At 37.3% G+C, this 23930-nt stretch overlaps 1 protein-coding gene across 3 annotated transcripts in view; it reads left to right on the forward strand.

Annotated features, from left to right (window-relative positions):
- The window catches only part of LOC133797785 (respiratory burst oxidase homolog protein B-like), a 45424-nt gene extending 21747 nt beyond the window's left edge, over window positions 1-23677 (forward strand). The window contains exons 11-12 of one of the 3 annotated variants that reach the window (XM_062235832.1): window positions 4058-4578; window positions 22870-23677. In XM_062235832.1, the coding sequence (XP_062091816.1) occupies window positions 4058-4578; window positions 22870-22979 (631 nt within the window). In that variant the 3' untranslated portion in view covers window positions 22980-23677. Of the gene's footprint in view, window positions 1-4057; window positions 4579-7643; window positions 8401-22869 lie in introns of those variants that run through there. The other 2 variants (XM_062235833.1, XM_062235834.1) reach the window with 2 other exon arrangements.
- Window positions 23678-23930: the final 253 nt, after the last annotated feature.

Genomic DNA, 23930 nt, shown 5'->3' on the forward strand with positions numbered 1-23930 from the left:
TAAGGGAGTGGCGGTGGACCCTTCCAAGATTCAATCTATGCTCGATTGGCCGCTGCCAAGAACGATTAAGGAGCTGAGGGGGTTTCTTGGTCTTACTGGATATTACCGGAAATTCGTCAAGAATTATGGGGCCATCGCTAGACCTCTTACTGATCAACTAAAAAAGGATCAGTATGGGTGGACCGCAGAAGCTACTGCTGCCTTTGAAGAACTGAAGAGAACGCTGACCACAGTTCCTGTTTTAGCACTCCCAGATTTCACTAAGCCGTTCGTAGTTGAGACTGATGCTTTGGGGTTTGGGGTAGGGGCTGTTTTGATGCAGGAGGGACGCCCACTGGCGTATTTCAGTCAGGTGCTGAAGCCCAAAGCTCGGCTGAAATCCATCTATGAAAAGGAACTCATGGCCATTGTCCTTGCGGTACTCAAGTGGCGACCTTACCTCCTTGGAAGACGATTTATTGTCCGAACAGACCAAAAGAGTCTCAAGTTTTTGTTGGAACAGCGGCTGGTTACTCCTGAACATCAGAAATGGTTGGTAAAATTGTTGGGATTTGATTTTGATATTCAGTACCGCTCCGGGGAAACAAATCGGGCGGCTGATGCTTTATCTAGGGTCGGCCAAGTGGAGTGTTCCTTGTTGACGTCTACTACATGGATGGATTGGGAGCTTGTTAACCGTGAGGTGGCAGCAGACACATTCCTGTCTCGGGTTAAAGCAGACGTGGCGCAAGGTAAAATCATTGCTGGGTTTTCGTTACACCAACAGCGGCTATTGTACAGGGGTCGTTTAGTTTTATCTGCCACTTCAACTTTACTGCCCCATTTCTTACGAGAGTATCACTGCTCGCCCATCGGCGGCCATTCGGGGGAGCTGCGGACTTATCAACAGCTGAAAGGAGATGTGTATTGGGTCGGCATGAAGGCTAAGGTCTTGGAGTTTGTTCGTTCTTGTGATATTTGCCAGCGGAACAAATATTTGGCAACGTCTCCAGGGGGTTTGCTGCAGCCACTCTCGCTGCCAGCACAAGTTTGGGAGGAGTTAACTATGGATTTCATAGAAGGGCTGCCTAAATCGGAGGGTATAGATACTATATTAGTGGTGGTGGACAGGCTTAGTAAATACAGCCACTTCATAGGCCTTAGACACCCATTTACTGCCAAAACGGTGGCTGAAGCATTTGTTACACATGTGGTAAAGTTGCATGGGGTTCCGTTGTCTATTGTGTCTGACCGTGACAGGATTTTTCTCAGCCATTTTTGGTCTGAATTGTTCAAACTGCAAGGGACGGAACTTCGCCACAGTACTTCCTATCACCCCCAAACAGATGGGCAATCGGAGGTAGTAAATCGATGCCTTGAGACATATCTCCGTTGCTTCGCTTCGAACCGTCCAAAAGCTTGGGCTAAGTGGTTAGCATGGGCTGAGTACTGGTACAACACCACTTATCACTCATCCTTGGGCTGCACTCCGTTCAAGGTTTTATACGGGCATGACCCCCCACCGTTGATTCGTTATGCAGCAGGTACCACACATGTACTGGCTGTCGACCAGCTGCTTGAGGAGCGAGACTCATTCTTGGACGACTTGAAGATGCACCTGCTGCGAGCACAACAAAAGATGAAGGAAGGAGCTGATAGGTCGCGTAGGCAGGTGGAGTTTGTGGTGGGAGACAGGGTATTCGTTAAATTGCGACCCTACCGACAGAAATCACTGGCCATTAGAAAAAATGAGAAGCTGGCAGCAAGGTATTATGGACCTTTCGCAGTTCTGAAACGCATTGGCAAAGTGGCATACCATCTAGACTTGCCTCCTTCGTCAGCTATCCATCCGGTTTTTCATGTGTCGCAACTCCGAGCTGCTATCGGCACTGCTCATCCGTCCACCACACTTCCACCTACTTTAACGTCAGATCTGGAGCTTATTGTGGAACCTGCTGAAGTGCTGAATGTCAGGCAAAATCCCGCTTCTTCAGATCAAGCTGTTGAGGTGCTTATTCACTGGAAGGATTTGCCTGTTTTCGAAGCTACCTGGGAGAAATTTGAAGCTATCCAAACTCAGTTTCCAGCTTTCAACCTTGAGGACAAGGTTCACAAATTCGGGGGCAGTAATGATAGGCTTGATAAACCTATGATTCGGTTCACATACACTAGGAGGGGGTCGGGACACAAAGGCCAAGGGTAGGCTGGGTCATTTGATGGTTGACGTGGAGGGTAGTTTGTTAGAGGGGCAATTTGGGTACTGAGTAGCCTATTAGTGGGAAAAGGAAACTAGTAATTAGTTATGCAAGAATTAAGAGAATTCTGGCATCATGGAGATCTTTTTCTCTGTGCTTGTATGAAACTCATATTTTCCTTCAATAAAGCTTCAGAATTATTCACTCTTTGGTTACTGTTTTATTGCTTATTATTGTCTGTTCTGGTTCATTGTTTCTGGTTTATTGGATTATTGGGGCAGGTCCTATTATTATACTGATACTTTTGTGCCTGTGGCCAAACTAGTTACTATCAAACATCTAATCCCATTGGCAAGCTTCAAAAGTCTTTGTACGGTTTGAAACAAGCATCACGACAGTGGTTTGAAAAGTTTTCTACAGCCTTAAATGAAGAAGGTTTTATACATTTTGCAACAGATCATTCCTTGTTCATTCGCCACTCTAATCAAGGTTTTATTGCGCTCTTAGTCTATGTTGATGATGTGATTATAGCAAGCAATAATCTAGCTGAAGTAGAAGCCTTGAAATCTAGATTCAATACTTGGTTCAAACTGAAAGATTTAGGTAACTTGCGTTATTTTCTTGGCTTGGAAGTGGCTCGGTCACCTAAGGGAATTTTCATCTCGCAAAGGCCTTATGCTCTACAAATTTTGGAGGATTTTGGCTACTTAGGATGCAAGCCGATCAATACTCCCATGGAACCTAACTTGAAGCTTAGTCAAGAATCTGGCGAAGCTTTAGAAAACCCTAGCTGTACAGAAAAATCATTGGCAAGCTCCAATACTTGACCATAACTAGACTGGACCTGTCGTACTCAGTCAATATACTGAGTCAATTTCTCTCTACACCATGTGTTCACTTGAAGGCTGCCCAACGGTACTATAGTATGTCAAAGAAAGTCCAGGTCTTGGTATTTTCTTTTCTGCAAATTCTGAAGTCAAGCAGAAAGTGTATACTATACGGATTCAGATTGGGGAGCATGTCAAGATACCAGAAAATCTACTACTGGTTTTTGTGTTTTCCTTGGGAACTCGTTAATTTCTTGGAAAAGGAAGAAACAACAAACAGTTTCAAGGTCCTCGGCTGAAGCTGAATATAGGGCTGTGGCAAATGCAACTTGTGAAGTTGTTTGGCTGACTTCAGTGTTAAAAGAGTTGAAGCAAGTTCATGAAGAACCTATAGAATTTTATTGTGATAACCAAGCTGCTCTACACATTGCTGCAAATCCTGTTTTACATGAGAGAACAAAAGATATAGAGATAGATTGTCATTTGGTGAGAGAGAAGATACAGTCTGGCCTTATCAAAACTGCACATGTTTTCTCTCAAGAGCAGATTGTAGATGTGTTCACTAAAGCTCTATTTCCAAATCAGTTTAAGTTTCTTAAGGACAAGATGGGCTTGCAAACTATATACAATCCATCTTGAGGGGGAGTTTTAGACTTAAGAACAAGAGAGTTAGAGCTGATATATTGTTCTGTTATTAGTTGGTTAGTTAGTTAGAGTTACAGAACCAAAATTAGTTAGTATTCTTTTCTGTACTGATTAAGTATAAATACCTTGTAACCTTTTTCATTTTCAATATATAGAGACTTTCATTCTCTCTCATTTTCTCTTTACTCTTCTATTACTAAAAACAAGTGAATTTTTTTAAAATCGGAGTACACGTATTATAATTTAAAATATAAAATTATTAAATTTAATCTCTCATGAGATACTATCTTAAGTATTAGTGGGCATTGTATGTTGTAAAACTGTAGCAATTTTTGAAGGAAACTTGATCACTTTGAACATTCACTTATAACCTATCTAACCAATATATTGAACAATCTTTCAAACTATCAGGATGCCTATACTCCAAATTGATGGTCCATACGGTGCAGCATCACAAGAATACAAAGATTACGAGGTTGTGCTCCTCATAGGCCTTGGCATTGGTGCGACTCCTATGATAAGCATTCTCAAAGATGTTCTTTATGATGTGAAACAACAGAGAGAGATGGAAGATAGAATGGTAGAAAAGAATGGGGTTAATAAGAGAAACAAGAGAAAGCTTATTGCCCCCAAAAAAGCCTATTTCTACTGGGTCATTAGGGAGCAAGCCTCGTTCGAGTGGTTCTTGGGTGTATTGAATGAAGTTGCTGAGAACGATAGTGATGGGGTTATTGAGATCCACAGTTATTGTACTTCTATTTATGAAGAAGGAGATGCTCGCTCTGCTTGGATCACTATGCTTCAATCTCTTAATCATGCTAAGAAGGGAGTTGATATTGTGTCAGGAACAAATGTCAAGGCCCATTTTGCCAGACCAAATTGGGGGGATGTCTTTGAAGGCTTGGCAACAAATCACGTCGATCAAAGAATTGGTAAGTATCTAGTTCCCATCCCAACATAACTATAACCTCAGTCTTAGAAAATTCAATTTGGCCAAATAAGATTAAAATATGCTTAGATATTTTAAATTAATGAATTTTATATTATATTTTAATCATTTTTAAAAATAAATCATTTATAGATTAAAAAATATATTTAAATTAAAAACAATCTAATATTTATAAATAAACTTAAATAAAAACTAAAAATTAAAAATATTATTAAACATAAGACTTAATACTTAGACAAAAATTAATAGAACTTGTATTACATTGGATCAAACTGATTTTCTTTTACATCTCTTTTTCAATTTGTTAGAGAATATTATAACAATGGAGGAGACCTCAAGATTACAACTCTAAGTAGGAAGTTTTTTTTTCTGCAACTCTAAGCACAAAGTTTATTATAATATAACTTATAGAGAACAAAATGAGGAGATTAGAACTCTAAGCAAAATCAATACACATAAATATGACAACAGATGAAAAGATATATAGAAGAGAAAGAATACAACTCAAGACAATAATATATAAATAAACACAATAGAAATAAGGATGAAGGAATAAAATAAACTATCACTTACACTACCAAAGTGAAGAGTACTTGAGATCATTAGACTTGAATAACGTTCAAAATCTTTGTCAAAAAACTTGTTTCTCATATTCTCTTAGCACTAAGAGACTTTTAAGTTTAAGAAATAGCTCTCTAGAATGTTATCAAGTCTTGTTAATTTTTAGCCAAGTGTTATAATGGATGAAAACTCCTATTCACAAGTGACCAAATGGTCTCTATTTATAGAGTTTTGAGACACTATTTGAATTTCAAATTCTACGAATCCATTTGGCTATTTATTACCAGTGTTAAATTGAGTGTTTATAGAATGATAGGGAAGACTTTGGAATTACTCTTGAAGTGTTCCAAACGTTCAAATTGTTGAAAAAACAAAATGGGATTTGGCTGTCAGCGTCCTCCGCGGCCTACGCCATAGGCTGCGACCTAGAGCGCTTGTAACCTCTCCTATTTTTTGCACTTTGCCACAAAAACGTCAAAACTCTTTCTCTTTTGATTTTGTAACTTCCATACACCTAATGAGACTCAAAATCACATATCCAACAACTATTCAATATAATAGCTCATGAAATTCAATTTGGAAATGTATAACTCATATTTTACACATTAATATGTGATTTTTTGGATGTTACAAATCGTTACTGATTTTGTAAGATGTGTAACTCCCAAAAGTATGTTGTAAATTTAGACACATTTGTCTCACTTATTTGTAACTCTCAAATCATGTTACACGAACTCATTTTGTCATATTTATTTAATCTAACATTATATTACTATAAATAATATCTCTCTCTCTAGCGCCAACATCATCTGCACCAAGCTACCTTAGCCTCAAAATTTACAGATTCAAACCATATTCAATAAATTTACAAATTCCTTGATGGATCTCAACAAGTTTTTCCTAATCAGACTCTCTCACGATGTGGTTTTTGAAGAAAGAATAATAAATGAGTTTTAGAAACGACTTCATGTTGGTACTAGCTGGAATAAATTGGAACATTAAAGGGTGGTGTGAAGCATCATTTAGAAGAATAAGCAATTACACCCAAATTTATACATGAACAAAATAACAAATATATAAACAAACTCACAATCACAAATCTCAAGTACAAATCCATAAATTAGATTTGTTCATATATATATAAATAAAAATAAGAACAATAATAAAATTGGACCCAAGTCGCCAACCACCTGCAATAGATACTCGAAACCCTAAAGATTTGTCGATGCCTCTAGTGGCTAGGTTGCCTGCAAGAGACACCTGAACTTTTAGTGCACTATGTTGTCCTCACCTAGGTCCCCGCAAAAGAAGCACAAAGGCAAACAAACACTCAACTCGATCACGAGGCACATTGTCCAAATCTACTAGGCCATCGCCCAGCCCGTCTACATTAACGCCTCTTAGTATGTCGTTCAAATCCGCATAGCTAGGCCATCGCCCTGAACCACGAAGCCCTCCCCTAATGCCGACAACCTCGACTCAAACATTCCCCAATGACTTTGCTCAACATGCATGTAGACGGTAGGGGTGTTTATTGGTTGAATTAGTCTGATTGGAGAGATTTTTTACGAGTCCATTCTCAAATATTACACATTATACAAAAAAAATTTACAAAAAAAAAACATAAAATTTAAATCAATAAAATCTAAAAATTTGAATGATAATAGTATCTAAAGTCCTATATATGCTCTATATCCAATATGTGCTTAAGTTTTAGCGTTTTACACATTGTTAACATTAATTTTGACTAATAATTAAACTAACATTAACTCACTACAACAAAATTCATTATACGTACGTGAGTGTCTTCACAGTATATAAATGTTGATGATCTTGTTAGATTTAAAATATCACTAATCATTATTCATTACCGGCATTTTGAATTGTTACTGTAATATTAATAACACATTTAATTATAGCTAAAATATTTATTTGTTTAGAAATTATTATTTTAATTTTTGTGTTTTAGCAAACTACCGTATTTGACATTCTATTTTAGAAAATTCTAATGATAATTTTTTTTATTTATAATTAACCCTATACTTAATTTTGGTCAAACATTTTTTCAGTAAAATGTTTTTACTCTATTTCATTATTATTAATAAAATTTTAGTTATTTCCGAACTAATTCTTTTTTAAAAATCTCAATTGAAACTTTTTATAAAATTTATTATTATTATTTTTAATTCCAAAAATAATAAATAATAAATAAATTAATCAAATTATACTAATTATAATGAAACAAGGATCAAATTATACTAATTAAATATTAATTAATTTTGTTGTAGTTATTGATTATATGAAAGAGTTTTATAACTAATGCATAACTTGATAAATTTATTTTTCTAACAAAAAGAATAAACTTGATAAATTTTTTTTTATATATATATATATATATCATTTTTTAGGTTATTTTTTTTAATTTGGGTCATTACTAGATCATAATCAAATTAATCTGATGATATTTTCAAAATAAAATTTATGTAGAAATGTGCCAATTAAACGAGATAGATGTCCCTTTATATCTCCTGTTACACCCAAGTTTTGAGAATATAAATTATGGTCTCGAAATATAGGCTCGTAAAATATAAGCTCGAAATAAGCAAGTGTGTCACGTCATCAACATTTATGCGGATTGGGTTTGACAGTCTCGACTCGACATTAAGATGACGACGATGGAATTAGTGAGCTCGGCACTACGTGCGGTCTCGAAGATGTTTCGAGGTTACAAGTTAAGCTCGAAGCTACAACTACAAGGGTTCAACACTTGTATAAATTTCATGGTTTATTCTTATTGGCGATTGAGCACCACTCAAGAAGGTTCGAGCCTGAGCATTGCGAGCTCGAAGAGGATGATATCGATAAAGTTACTTGCTAAGGACGAGTTTAACCAAAATGACGAGTTCATGTTGTTGGTCGATCTCGAAGGTATATGAGTTATATTTTCGAGGTCGATAATCTAGTTTGAATACAATTACTGTTTGAAAATCTATATTTCTTGGGGATTTGTTGTAATCTGATAATGAATCCCGATTATGATGAGATATTATGTCATTAATGTATTTATTTGTATTTATTTACTATTTGAATTATAATTTCTTGAAATGAGAGGGAAGATATTTTGTAAACCAGTCTATAAATAGATTGGTGAAATTCATTTGTAAATACGCTGAAATTTGAATTGGGAATACTCTGTTAAAATTGCTTTCTAAAAGCTTTGAGAGAATTCCTCTACTCAATAATATTGACTCATGGACTAGGTAGATTTTAACTACTGAACCACATAAAATATTGTGTGTTTTTTTGTTGATTTTTCTAATTATGTGTTTAGTGCTCTTCTATTCTAAGTTAACGAAAAACGACGTCAACAGTTTGATGCTTTCATTGAGAGCATTAAGCAAGATGTTAGACTGTTTAATTAGAAACCTCCTGAATCATTACTGGTCGCCGCGAACAACCTCAGCACTGGTGGGCGACCGTTGCCCCAAATACCAAAAGAGCAAACTCCTTACGCCGAAGACTACCCACATCGACCTGGAAAGCAGCCCATGGCTGACCCGGGCCCTGAAGAAAGAAGTGATTCATCCGACTCCCAAGGGCCACCTACTCCTAGGCCTGATGAGGATCTCTACTACAATCCAGAGAGATACATTCCCATTGTGGAACTAGAGAATCGCCAACTACGCCAACAATTGGAAGAGGCAGCAAGGCGCAACGTAGAACTAGCCAGAGAGGCTGTTGATGCCCAGGCACCACCTCAGAGACTTAGAGGACGTCCCCGAGGGAGCACGATTGCTAGGAGGTCTGAGCAAGGGACCCAGCAGGCTCAGTCGAGGCCCCGAAGAAACACTCGGGCTGAGGCTACTGACAACCCGACTGCGGAGCTGTTAATAGGGATCGAGAATAATCGAGCTCCTCCAGTAGCTCGGAATATGAATCTTGAGATAGTAGGGAACAACCTGGAGCTTGTCCGAGCCAATTCTGGACCATCTAGGCCCAACAATGGGAGGCAACCTCCGTCTCCCATAAGATATCCACCATCTCTCATAAGACACCCCTCACCAGTCTGAGAGGCCCCACGACCTGCACCATAGAGGCCGTCTCGTAGTGGCAGTCGGGATGGAAACCGTCAAGTCAGACCCGGACAGAGGAATGAGAGGGAGGCTACCCGAAAGCATAGAGCTCCCCAACCTTCGGGAAGCCAGGTTTCAAGATCACAAGCGGTTGGGGCGAGGAGGCCAGCGGGTGACCCACCTCGTAATCACCGAGCCTCGCAGCCGGAAAGAACTGTATGCTTCGTGAGCGGGAGCTCAGATTACACCCGATCTGTAAGTATATATAATACCGAACCTAGAAATACAGGAAATCGGGGAAATCATCTTGACCTGCGGGATCACTTGAACCATAACTGGGGGTAAGCTAATCCCTTGAACCCTGATCTGCGAGACCATTTTAACGGTCGAAAATAGTCAGCGTATGGAAATTAGAATAACCCTATGCTGGGCAAGTAGCTGGAGTTTTCATAAACAATAACCAGCTCCCTCAATTTCAAGCTCGACCCCCAATGGATCCGGTCAAGGAGAGAATTGACCAGTTGGAAAGGGCGTTCAGGTTCTTGTAAGTCGAGCAGAACAAAGATAGGGCTGAAGAGTCCGACAAACAAGGAGCTTGAGCCTTTTGTCCCACATATCTCTAATACCCCATTTCCGCAAGGGTTTAGGATACCCCATGTAGCACCATTTGATGGGAACTCAGACCCGCACAACATCTTAGCACCTTTAATACCATCATGCGAGCTAGCAATGTTGGTTATGAGCTCTGATGCATGTTGTTTCCAGCTACTCTTACGGGACCAACAAAAAATTGGTTCGAGAAATTTCGAAGACATTCTATCTCGTCTTGGGATCAGTTAGCAAAAGAATTTAAAAAACAATTCAAAGTTATGGTTGGTGTCAGGCTCGAAGCCTCGACCTTGACTAATGTCCGACAACAACAAGGGGAGCCACTGAAAAGTTACCTTACGAGATTTAATATAGAAGTGGCTAGAGCCTGTAATGTCGATGATAGCGGCCACTTGATGGCTGTCAAAGCTGGAATACTACCAGGGAGTCCCCTTTGGGAAGATTTGTAAAGAAAACCCATTAGGTCGTTAACCGAGTTCAATCGGAGGGCCCAGAGGTTTGTCAATGTAGAAGATGCGAGGTTAGCATTAAACCTGACCTCCTAGCCCGTAACTACAACGACAAGCGTTAACTCAGCCTCGACCTCGGCGGCCCCATCAACGTTAAAACCCTCTGGGGATAACCCTTCTAAAAGGAAGAAAAATGAAGGGAATAACCCCGAGGCTGATGGAGGGAAAAAGAATAAGGGAGACAAGTATTTTTCCGTCTACACAGTATATACTTGCCAATGAGAATCATGTTCCATTTAGGCGACCTGACCCAATGCGGAATCAGAAGGCAAAAAATGACTCTAATAAATACTGTAAATTCCACAGAGACATTGGACACACAACTGATGAGTGCCGACAACTGAAGGACGGATCGAATCATTGATCTCGAGGGGATATTTCAGACAGTACATAAGAAACTGAAATTCCAACCAGGCCTCAACAAGTCAAAGGGCAGCAATTGCACAACCTACCCAACAGAATAAGTCCTGAGCACGGGAGGATGAGCGACCTCCTCCAATTGATGGAGAAGATGTAGTAACCATCTCGGGGGGACCTCATATTGTAAGATCGGGTAGAAACGCCCAAAAGAGATACGTTAACGAGCTTAAGACTGGAGACGGTTCTCCCTACGAACTCGAACCACGAGCCTAAAGCAGTAAAGGGTTGAAACTCAACCCATCACATTTACCGAAGCAGACGCGTCACACGTCTAGTTTCTTCACAATGACCCCCTGGTCATCATTCTTCAGCTCGCGAACAGGAGGGTACACAGGGTCCTGATTGATAGTGGGAGCTCTATGAATATCTTTTACAAGGCTACTCTAGAAAAGATGGGAGTCACGCTTCGCGATTTGAAAGCATGTGCAACAACATTGTACGGATTTTCAGAAGAAGGGATCGCAAGTACGGGATCCATTGAACTCCCCGTGACCTTGGGAGACTATCCCGTCTAGGTAACCAAAATGATGGAGTTCATGGTGGTGGATACCCCGTCGGCCTACAACATACTGCTCGAGAGACCCGCCCTGATTGGACTGGGGGCAGTATCGTCTGTCAGGCATTTGGCCATCAAGTTCCTGACTTCTAGTGGCATCAGGACATTGAAAAAGAGACCAGCTCGCGGGAAGGGAATGCTATAGCATTTCCTTGAGAGGAAAGAATCAAACAAGTGCCCAGACACTTGTGGTTATTCAGGAGATGGACGGATCCGTCTTTGAGATAGAATAGGACATCAACCTTAGAGTACAGGAAAAGACCGACCTCGAACCATTGGAGAAGCTTGAAGAAGTGGAGCTCGACGAAAAAGATGCCACAAAGGTGGTAAAAATGGACAAGAACCTTTTTGAAAGGTCAAGATAGCAATTAATTTGCTTCTTGAAAGAGAACCAGGATGTGTTTGCATGGTCGCACTCGGATGTGGTAGGAATTAGTCCAAATGTCATAAGCCATGCACTAAACATTGATAAGAGCTTCCCCCCGAAGCAGCAAAAACGAAGGCTCCTGGAAGATGACAGAAAGAAGGCCCTTAAAGAAGAGGTCGAGAGGTTAAAAGAAAATCGCTTCATACAAAATGCTTTTTATCCTGATTGGATTGCCAATCCAGATGTGGATGATCTCGCCAAGTGTTTTGCTGTACTTCGGAAATACAACATGAAACTTAACCCACAAAAATGCTTATTCGGAGTATCTTCGGGTAAGTTCCTCAGATTTATAGTATATGCTCGGGGAATAGAGGTTAATCCAGACAAGATCAAGGCGTTGATAGACATGCTCTCACCTTGAAAACATGAGGATGTCCAGAGCCTAACTGGACGAATGGCGGCCTTAAGTAGGTTTATCTCAAAATCTACAGACCAGAGCCTTCCATTCTTTAGCCTTCTAAGAGGGGGCAAAAAGTTCGAGTGGTCGGAAGAGTGCGGGCTCGCGTTTCAAGACCTTAAGAAACACCTTGCTGAACCACCAATTTTGGCCAAACCTATTACATGAGAGATTTTGTATTTATACCTCGCTACAACCAAGCACGCCATTAGTGCAGTACTAGTACGGGAGGATAAGAAAATACAAAAACTTGTATACTACGTCAGCAAAGGATTATTGGGGCCAGAATCGAGATACCCATTAATGGAAAAACTAGCTCTAAGCCTGATACATGCATCTCGAAAGCTCTGACCCTACTTCCAAGCACATCCAATTCATGTGTTAACTGACCAGTCATTACGACAAGTTTTGTCCAAGCCAGAAGCGTCTAGAAGACTATTGAAGTGGGTTGTCAAACTCGGACAGTTCGAGATCATTTATCACCCGAGTACGACAATCTAAGGACAGGCTCTGGCATATTTTATTGCCGAATGTACTAGGGTATCCAACGAAAAAGTTATAACCCAGCCCGCGAGCTGTGGAAACTTTATGTTGATGGATCCATTAACGAAAAATGGATCGGGGCAGGCATTATATTAATTACCCCAACAGGAATTCGCTTCCACTCAACTTTAAGGTTAGGCTTCGAAGTGTCAAACAACGAGGTTGAATACGAGGCGTTACTAGCAGGACTTCGAATAGCCAATGAGCTCAAAGCAAGGGCTATACATTGCTATAGCGACTCGCAGCTGGTGGTTAACCAAGTCTTAGCGAAGTATCAGGCTTGTATAAAAATTGATGCTTACCTAGAGAAAGTAAAAGCAACACTCAGATAGTTTGAGTTCTACGCTATAGAGCAAGTTTCCCGGGAGCAGAATTCAAATGCAGATGCATTGGCCAGGCTCACCACAACTAACGAGGTTGATACACTGAATGTGGTCCCAGTAGAGTTTTTACCGACCCAGAGTATTAACGAGCCTGACAAAGAAGAAGTATGCATGATTGGTTCACAACCAAGATGACCCCAATAGTTGACTACCTCGAAACCGGAAGTCTCCTAGTAGACTAGAACGAGGCTAGAAAGTTGATGTATCAAATTCCAAGATACACTATTGTGGAAGGGAAGTTGTATAGAAGGGGGTACTCTATGCCGTTACTTCGATGTGTAACTCCATCAGAGGAAAATAAGATTTGGGAAGAAATACATGAAGGGATTTGTGGAGATCACACTAGGGGGCATAGTTTATCGAAAAAGGTGATAAGGCAAGGGTACTTCTGGCCCACAGTCAAGGCGGACTTGTTCGACTACATCAAACGATGTGATAAATGTCAACAGTTTGCCTCAATTCCACGAGCTCCACCCACCAAGCTCACCATGATGAGCTCCCCATGGACATTCGCAGTATGAGGAATTGACCACATATGCTCCTTGTCAACTGGAAAAGGTGGAGTAAGGTATGTTGTGGTCGTAGTTGACTATTTTACTAAATGAACCAAAGCTGAACCCTTAGCCACTATTAGCTCGAAGAAAGTCATGGATTTCGTTGTAAAAAATATCATCTGCAGATATGGGATGCCCAAAAAGATAGTATCAGATAATGGGACCTAGTTCGACAGTGATCTGTTTACACATTTTTGCGAAAAAAATGGGGTAATAAAAAGTTTCTCCTCTGTGGCCCATCCCCAGTCAAACGACCAGGTCGAAGCAGTCAATAAGACTTTAAAAAGCTCCATGAAGAAAAGGTTAGAAGAGGCAAAGGGAAAATGGCCTGAGGAGTTGCCTAAAGTCTTATGGGCTTATATGACCACAACACGAACTTCAACGAGGCATACTCCCTTCTCCTTAGCTTATGGATGCGAGGTCATGTTGTCAATTGAGGTCGAAATCCCAACAATACGGTGCGATGCGTACAATCAAGCCTCGAACCAATCTCAGCTCGAAGAAAGTCTAAACCTCATTGAAGAAAGACGAGATGAAACCCAATTGAAAAATGCTGCATACCAGCATTGAGCTACTAGATATTTTAATAAGAGGGTTCGAGATAGAAAATTTGGATTTGGAGACTTGGTGCTAAGGCACTTCCTCCTAGCCACACGAGACTTATCTGCTGGGGTACTTGGACCTAACTGGGAAGGGCCTTACCAGATCGAGTCTATTATTCGACTTGGAGTGTATAAGCTGGCAAGGTTAAACTGAGAGTTGGTTCCGCAAGCTTGGAATGGTGAACATCTACGACCTTATTATTAGTAATGTAGGAATGCTGTTTTAATTGTAACCAAGCAAGTGCTTGATTTTATGACTTTTTATCAATAAAATTTTGAATTTCGTTTAAAAAGTTGTATTTTCTTTTTTGTGTTATACTTTTTTGCAAACCCTAATAATTCAATAACCTACGATCACAATCATAGGATATTAAGGGGGCATAAGTGGTATACAATCATACCATAGGTTTGAAAAAAATATAACATAAAGAAAAAAAAAATGTTTGGATTATTAACCCGACATGAAAATTTATAAGTGTATGGATTATAAACCAAACAAGCGAGCTAAATAAGTTTGGAACAACCCAGCAAAACCTAATCGACTGTAAAAGTTGGAATTCTAGATAAGCCAACTGCATACTAAGTCGATTCTAGGGCTAGGAAATTTTGCAAATAAGTTTCGACCTCGCAACCTCGAGGACATGCTCGAGGATGAGGAAAAGTGACTATAAAAGTAAAACATAACTAGACTATTAAGATTACATGCCAATTAAGTACTTTTAAGTGCATTGTAAAAGTAAGATTCGACCTTGACAATAATGAAGTCGAACATGGATACTTTGAATAAACTGTGTATGAATGCATTGAAATTCGAACTTAAATCCAATAGATGTATTTGTACAAACAAACAAGTATAAAAGCAGGTCCTTAATAATGACATGATTGAAATATTTCGACCCAGAAATGTAAAGCATAATATTAAGGCAACAAGCTAAAATTAAAAACGAATGCATGAAGATTTTCGAGCTAGAAAATTGTGTGCATAAAAATTAAAGTTACTATTAAGTGATAATAGAAATAGCTCTAAATCGAGCTATAAATTGTCTTTGCCCCAAGGGCATAAAAAAAAAGAGTATAATTACAAAAAAAAGACATAATGGGTCGCAGCCCATGATCTCGGCCTCAGGGGTTAGACGCCTCTTCGACCTCAGTGCTAGATGCCTCAGCTGCCTCCTCAGCATCGAGTCTGGTCACCTCTTATTTGAGTCGAGCTTGCCATTTGGCGACAAATTCGGCCTCCAGGTTAGCTAAGAAGCTAGTGTCGAGGTCGGGGTTGTTCGCCCAAATCCGATACATCGCCATGTCGACAGCGCGTTCATTTTTGGACTTGAACTCCTCCAGAAGATGGGTTTTCTCACCTTCGATTACCTCGAAGGTCGCCTTCTTTTCCTCCTCCAACTTGGCATTTAGTTCTCGAAGTTCCTTGATCTCAGAGTCCTTCCCCTTGATCTCGGAATTCTTAGCCTTGACCTCCTTCAAGTTCACCGCCAGTGTTGATTCGAGGTCAGACACCTTCTGGGCATTCTCTAAGGCAGCCTCCAGCTTCGATTCGAGCTCGAAAACCCTCTGAATGGCCGCATCCCTTATCGCCACTTCCAGCCTCGCTGCTTTGAGCTCATTCACAAGCTTTAGTTGGGCATCTCTGGACTATTGTACCAGTGCCCTGCTCGTCGTTACCTCGTTGTTCAGCATGAAGTTATGCTGAACAAAGGATGCAAATGCCTGTACAACAAAATAAATACAAGTTATTAAAGGCACAATATAAGTTAGTACAATACAAGAGGGTAAAAAAAAAAGTGATTAACCGAGGAGATGAGCTCGCCACCCTTATCAAAGATGGTGTTGGAATCGCGACAGGAGGTTAGGAACTCCCATTGTGGGGCACCGTGGCCACTGAGACTTTGACCCACGCGGGTCAAGACGTCCGAGCCTAGATTGACTCCATGTGACCCTACAGCATTGTCGAGCACGAACTCAGAAACATGGGTTAAAATTGTCCAGAAACGTTCCTGCGCAGGAGCTTGTTTCGCCCGGGATGTAGGGGCTTGCTGGACCGGTCAGACAATAGAAGAAGGTAGGGTGGTGGTAGGCATCACTGACTCGATCTCAGTATTTGCTTCGACCTCGAGAGTGGGCTCAACAGCCTGGCTCAGATTCTAAGCAACCGAGGCTGGAGGGCCTTTGGGCATCTTTGAGGGGCGACCTCCTCTTTGGGACGCCCGTTGGCGTTTGCTCGCCTTCGCGGCCAGAGGTCGGTTGAGAACGTTGTCTAGATCAGAGCCCATTTCACCTGAAAAACATAAAGATTATACTTTAGTGATTGAGCATAAGTTACTAAAAGAAGCAAGACTAAGGATAATAAAAACCTAACTGGTACTCTCGATAGAGCTTGAGTTCGGGGACCAGGAAATTTCCCTATCTTTTGAAGACGCTGAGGGGGGGGGGGGGGGTCCCATCTCTATAGGTGGGAGATAGCCTCGAAAGGTCTCTATATATGTTAGTTCTGTATTGAACGACAATCCCATCCCAGACTTCGTTTAAACTATACATGGTTTAATACTGCCCTAACCAGCTATCGAACCTACGAACTCTAAAATCTACCCATGACCATACAAGGAAGCTATTCCTGGGATCCTCGAAGAGGATCATTACATCGGGTTTGTGCTTAAGCAAGGAAGGAGACCACATGGAGGAATCTAGCACAACTTTACCTCCATCACCCAAGCCCGGTGAGGCTTCATCATGAACTTCGTTGCCCGAGACAGGCCGATCATGTCGGCGGGAAGTAGGGGCATGAAACTACGAGCTGGAAGATCTCCTCCCAGGGGAAAGTTTGTTAGTAGGAAGTGGCACATGTTCCCACCTCTAGTATTTACGGTATGCCAAGTCATCTATGGACTGGCTGCCTTCTAAAAGACCGCAGGCGTGGAGCAGGTCTTCATGAAGGAGGTAGGACAAGGACTTTCGACTATAAGGCAGTTGGAGCATGATTGCCCTATGTTCCACCATCGTTCTGATGGGGTGGGGCGGTGGTAATTAGCTGCAAGAATAACTAAGTATGAATATTTCGAGCCTAACTATTCAATGGAAAAAGGGACAAGTATGAGGAAATACTTACAGATGCATTGGAGATAATAAAATCTGGAAGGAGCGAGACCGTCTGTCCAGAAAAAGGCGAGCTTGAAATTCAGAGGGTGATTTGGCATATCCTCAAAAAGTCGTTTCTCCTTCGGGGTAGCTCAATAAATAGTAAAAGTCATCCCCTCCACGAGCTCAAGAAGGGTTGCTCTTGAGACAAAAAAGATTGAGTATCTCTTGTGGTGAAGGCCCTTCCTACTTGAGCTCGTGGTATAGCGACATGAGGGTTGTCAAAACCCTGAAGGAGTTGGCTGGAGTTGGAATGGGGCGAGCCCAACGAAATTGAGGAAGTTCTTGAAATATGACTTCAAGGGAAGCAGAGCCCCCACCCTCCGTTCGTTTGAGGTCGCTAGCCGGTACATCAGGGTGCCAGAGAGCTTAAGGCCGTGATATGCCAACAATTCATATATCTGGCTGGTAGATGTGACTGAACTCTAGTAGTGCTTAGCCTCGAAAAACTCCTTTTTCGAGGTGGGAACTGAAAGGGCTTGGGAGGTGGAAGGACGTGTTGAAGAGTCTTCCATTAGAGAGAATGAGAGTATACCAGGCTCGAAGGCGACGATGACTTTGAGCTTAGGGTCTAACAAAACTGGCCTGATCTCGAGGTCTGGGTCAGGGTAAATCGCCACTCGGAGTATCCTTCTATTTTTCTCCTTGACCTCGTCTATCTGGCATCGAAAGTGGTCTTAAATATCTTCTTGTTCACACCTTTCTTTGTGCTCGCATATCAGTTGCTGGTTTCAGGTGAAAGGCGATTTAGGACTGGTAGTTGATGGGAGGTACGGGATAGCGATCTCGGGCCCCCACCAATTCTTAGAGTACTGCGACATCTAACAAGAAAGAAAAGGGTGAGGGCCCAGTATATTGGAAATCATAAGGAATAGTTTTAATAACTCTAGCTCGAAAGCTCGAGATAACAAGATTGCCTCAATCGAGACTGAAGCCTCGAAAGGGTGAGATTAACTCGAATGTGATCCCTGAACTATTGTAAAGTTCGGGCTTCGAGCGTGTACTCACGTGAGAGTGGGGAGGTGGATACCAGTTTCAAGGAATCTCGGATTTTCAGGGAAAAAGCTGGTAGTTACCAAAAAATGTGATATTTTTGGGATTTGTACATTTTAAACCCTAAATAAAAACTCCTATTTCTTAGGTTACACGAAACCCTATCTGAACAGAAAAAACCTCATTTTTACATTTTTACACTAGATAATTTGGGTCTAAAATCGTGATTTTGATCACATTACGATTTTTTGAATCATAAGTTTGCCTAATATCGATCAAACAACCTTAAAAAACTAGTGAAAAACTAGTAAATATACTCACAGAAAAAATGAAACATGTATATATATATGTATATACCAAAAAAGAGAGGATTAAGAACATAAAATTACGCAAAGTTGTTTGTGGATATAATGAGATCGTCAACTGAAGGGGCGGTTGCAGGAAATACTTCACGGAGTCGAAAGTGCTGGAGTTAGTTTGTTTCTTCGGTTTGGAGAACATGCAAAGAAGGAAATAAAAAAGCTCTGGTTTGCTTTGGTTTGGCTTTTTCTTTTCTCTGAATAGTGAAATAAAAGTGAAGATGAAGAAGAAAATGGGTATATATATAAATATATCTTAGAGGGATGTCAAAGGTTAGACAAATCTGGGCCTTTGGTTTGATTTGGAGTTTGATCCGATGGATGGGGTATGAATTTGACATTGGCGGCAAAAAGTGAGATATGAAAAGACGTGGGCAGATGAAGAGAGTACTTAAGTATTCTAAGTGTGCAATCCTTGACTGACGCGTGTCCATACTCGAGTATGGTGGGTGACATGATTTTCAAAAGTTTCTTTCGCATAGGATTCGAACCAACACTTTTGAGGAGATAAAATGTTACACCTAAATTTCGATAATAGAAATTATGGTATCGAAATATAGGCTTGTAAAATGTAAGCTCGAAATAAGCAAGTGTGCCACGTCATCAACATTTATGCAGATTGGGTTTGACAGTCTTGACTCGGCATTAAGGTGACGACGGTGGAATTGGTGAGCTCGAAACTACGTGCGGTCTCGAAGATGTTTCGAGGTTACAAGTTAAGTTCGAAGCTACAACTACAAGGGTTCACACTTGTATAAATTTCATGGTTTATTCTTATTGGCGATTGAGCGTCAGTTGGGAGGGTTCGAGCCTGGCATTGCAAGCTGGAAGAGGATGATCTCGATAAAGTTACTTGCTAAGGACGAGGTTAACCAAAATGACGAGCTCGTGATGTTGGTCGATCTCGAAGGTATATGAGTTATATGGTCAAGTTCGATAATCTAGTTTGAATACAGTTACTATTTGAAAATCCCTATTTTTTGGAGATTTGTTGTAATCTGATAATGAATCTCGATTATCATGGGATATTATGAAATTAATGCATTCACTTGTATTTATTTAAATTTTGAATTATAACTTCCCGAAATAAAAGGGAATATATTTTGTAAATTAGTCTATAAATAGATTGGTGAAATTCATTTGTAAATACGCTGAAATTTGTACTGGGAATACTCTGCTAAAATTGATTTCTAAAAGCTTTGAGAGAATTCTTCCATTCAATAATATTGACTTGTGGACTAGACATATTTTAACCATTGAACCACGTAAAATATTGTGTTTTTTTATTGATTTTTTCTAATTCTATGTTTAGTGCTCTTCTATTCTAAGTTGATGAAAAATGACGTCAACATCTCCTTATATAAAAATGTATAGATAACTGAAATTCTGTTTTAAATTTTTTTGTTTGTTTACTTCAACTTAATATTCTAAATATTTAACAGAATGTATATTTAAAACTAATTAAAAATAAATATTTATTAAATATATTAATATAAATTTAAATATTATAAAATATCATTATTATAATAATATTTAATGTAAGACTACATATTTAATAATTATATTAATATAAATATAAATTTAAATGTTATAAAATAATATAATAATATAAAACTAGATATTTGATAATTATATTAATATAAATTTAAATGTTATATAATCTTAATATTTTATTAATATAATCAAATATTATAAAATATTATTATTATAATAATATTTAATACAAAATTAAATATTTAATACTTATATTAATATAAATTTAAATATTATAAAAATATCATTATACTAATAATATATAATACATAATTTAATTTTTAATTGAAAATATTATCATTTATATTTGAAAATGCTATCATATTATATATATTTTAAAAAATAATAAACAATATTTTGGTTTAATTTTTCTTTTAAAATGTTTATATCATTCTTTTACATATAATATTGTTTATTTATTTAAAATTTATATGACAATAATAAAAATTTAATAAAAAATAATTAATAAATTTTATAAAAAAAATTAAGCAAACATACACGTTACTTATATATATATATATCTTATATATAAAAAAATGTGTAAAATAACGAAAATTTTTGGTTTTAACTGTTTTTTTTTTCTTCCGTTAATTTTAACGTAATATTCTTATATTTAATAGTAGATTGTAAACATGACTTAAACTTAAATAAAATAAATAAATAAACAAATTAAAATAAGATATTTTTTAGATATTTTACAATGATAATTATTTAAAAAATAATAAAACTATGCATTTTTTAACTTACATACAATTTAATTAAACTCAAACTTAACATTATATTAAACATATAATATATAATATTTTGTTGTCATTGCCAAATTCAAAAACTAGAATAGACATAAACTTAAACAAAAATAAATAAATTAATTAATTAAAATATGATATTTATAAGATATTTTATGATAATTTAAATAATTAAATCATATTTATTTAAAAATAATAAAGACGTACATATTTTTTTTTATCTTATAAATTTGTGTGGTATTTTTTTTTTTTCAAGTGATTGAAATTCTTTTTCTGCATCAAATTCACCAAAGGACATTGTGAGATACATTAGAAACTAAAAAATAGTTTATGCATATATACTACTGTCTACACTATGACTTTTTCTATTATTATTTTATTTCTATTTTTAATTTATTTTTAAATATTATTGTATTTTATATATATGTCATGTAATCATATTAATATATATCAATGTCAACGTTGTACTTAGATGTCATATATATATATATATAGAGATTATTGATATAAATATTTATATATACTATAGAAATATAATTTATTATATTATATTTTCAAAAAAATAGTGAAACAATTTTTATTAAAATTAGAGACAAGGTTAATAATTTTGTTTATATTATATCTCTTTTATATAATAAGTGTGTAGATAACAGAAATTATTAGTTTTAACGGTTTTTTATTTCTTTAGTGTTAACTTCAACAGAATATTCTTATATTTACCAGAATATTTTTATATTTAACGGTAGTTTGTAAACATTTAAACTTAAATAAAATAAAATAAATAATTTAAAAAAATTAAAATATGATATTTTTTTAGATATTTTACAATGATAATTATTTAAAACAAATAATAATTAAACAAATTAAAATATGATATTTTTTAGATATTTACAATGATAATTATTTTAAAATAATAATAATTAAACAAATTAAAATATAATATTTTTGAGATATTTTACAATAATAATTATTTAAAAATAATAAAAGTATACATTTTATAACTTAAATAAAATTTAATAAAACTTAAACTCACTTACAGCAAGAAATTTAAATTTAAAATCTACTTATAATATTTAATATTACATTAAACATGTAATATATAATCTCTTGTTTACAATCTTAAATTCAAAATCTAGTTTAAACATAAATTTAAATAAAAATAGATAAATTATTTAATTAAAATAGAATATTTATTTTAAAATTTATATGATATTAATATAAATTTGATAAAAATAATTAATAAATTTTATAAGTAAATGCACGATGTTTTTATATAATATATATATAAATTTATATCAACCTGGATTTCACGCTCCTTCTCACTAGAATATAGATAGTCTCAATTCAAAATCTTCAATATATTATATATTTTTTGTAAGAGAGCATCAGCCATCAATCATATGATTTTATTTTATTGGCTGGGCGCCTTTGTTTTGTTTTATTTTGTTTTTTATTTTTATTTTTGTAGTCGTTTGTTTTAGTTTTAGGTTTTTGTATATTATGAAATTTTATTATACTTTTTGTAAATTAAAGAAAAGTTTTATATCAATATTATCCTTCGATTAATTGTTCAAGAATCGATCGGCCAATACTTTTTAAAGGATAGTTAATAACCCAACTGATCATTATCAGTCAAACTCTTGAAACAGTTTCAAAACAACTATATAAGTGAAAATGTCAATCAACATTTTGATAAAATATATAGATGTAAGCTATACTCTGATTCTGAATAATTACTCTAATTTCAGTATATGTGTGATGTGAGAACTCACGTGTGGTAGAAATAGAAACTAATAATGTTTATTTTGCTATTGTTTTGTCAATATATAATGACGGTGCTTTTGGTTTTTATTTTGTCGCAGGTGTATTTTATTGTGGTGCACCTGTATTGGGCTACGACATAAAAAGGCTATCCCAAGAGATGTCACGGAAATTTCCCACCAAATTTGACTTCCACAAAGAAAACTATTAGAAAAAATCTACCCTTATGAAGGGAAATAAATTATGAATAATGTTTTTTAAATTAATGAATAGTTCCATATTATAAGTGTTATACGAATACACTTATAAGCTTACAAGAAAAATCATTTTTCGGTTACAAGACTAAATACTCTCAGCAACAAATAACAAGATACAATTACAACTTCTTCCTAACAGCTTCCTAAATCTTGACTACAACTCAGATTACGAATATTATAAATAAGAGTAAAGCTTTACCTAAAGGGATCACAATTTTTGAGAGCCAAAAGAAAATCTGAAACCTTTCAAGCTGTGGCGGTCCAATTCTCTCCTTCAATCCGAGGGTTCCACTCATGTGAGAAAGAGTGGAAAAACAAGAGATGTAATCAAGAGGAAAACGAAAGAAAGACCCAGAAGACAGAGAGTGAGATTTAGAGGTTTACGAGATGATTGATTGTGGCTTGGAAACCTCCATTGATGTTGTAAATCTGCTTCAAATAGTGCAAAGAAGAGCTTCTTTTAAGGCGAGCTCAACGATGGCGTAGCCCCTGATTTGGGGGTGAACCTCGATAGATCTGATGTTCTCCCTTCCATTATTCCTTCTCTGATTTGTGTTTGTCAAATGCCCTAACTTTTCTTTGCGTTTGAGTTGTTTGTGATGTCGAAGAATTTCTGAGAAACCAAGAAAACAAACATATAAATTTAATACTCTGTTTTTGTACTATTTGACTAATACGTGTGTGAATGTGGTCCAAGTATTTGTGTTAGACAAATTACATATATAACCTGCTTTGTTTTACATATCAGTGGTATTATATAGAGGGGCAATAAAGTAAATAACACAACAGTGGTATCAGAGCCAGGTTTAGACAAGGAGGTTCAGTTCACTGGAATGATCAAGTAAGCAAGCAAGACTGGAGGAATTAACCCTCCAGGGGAGATACTCGATACAGAAGGCTTTGTG

This window comes from Humulus lupulus, chromosome 8, assembly GCF_963169125.1.
Source record: "Humulus lupulus chromosome 8, drHumLupu1.1, whole genome shotgun sequence".
Classification (NCBI taxonomy): domain Eukaryota; kingdom Viridiplantae; phylum Streptophyta; class Magnoliopsida; order Rosales; family Cannabaceae; genus Humulus; species Humulus lupulus.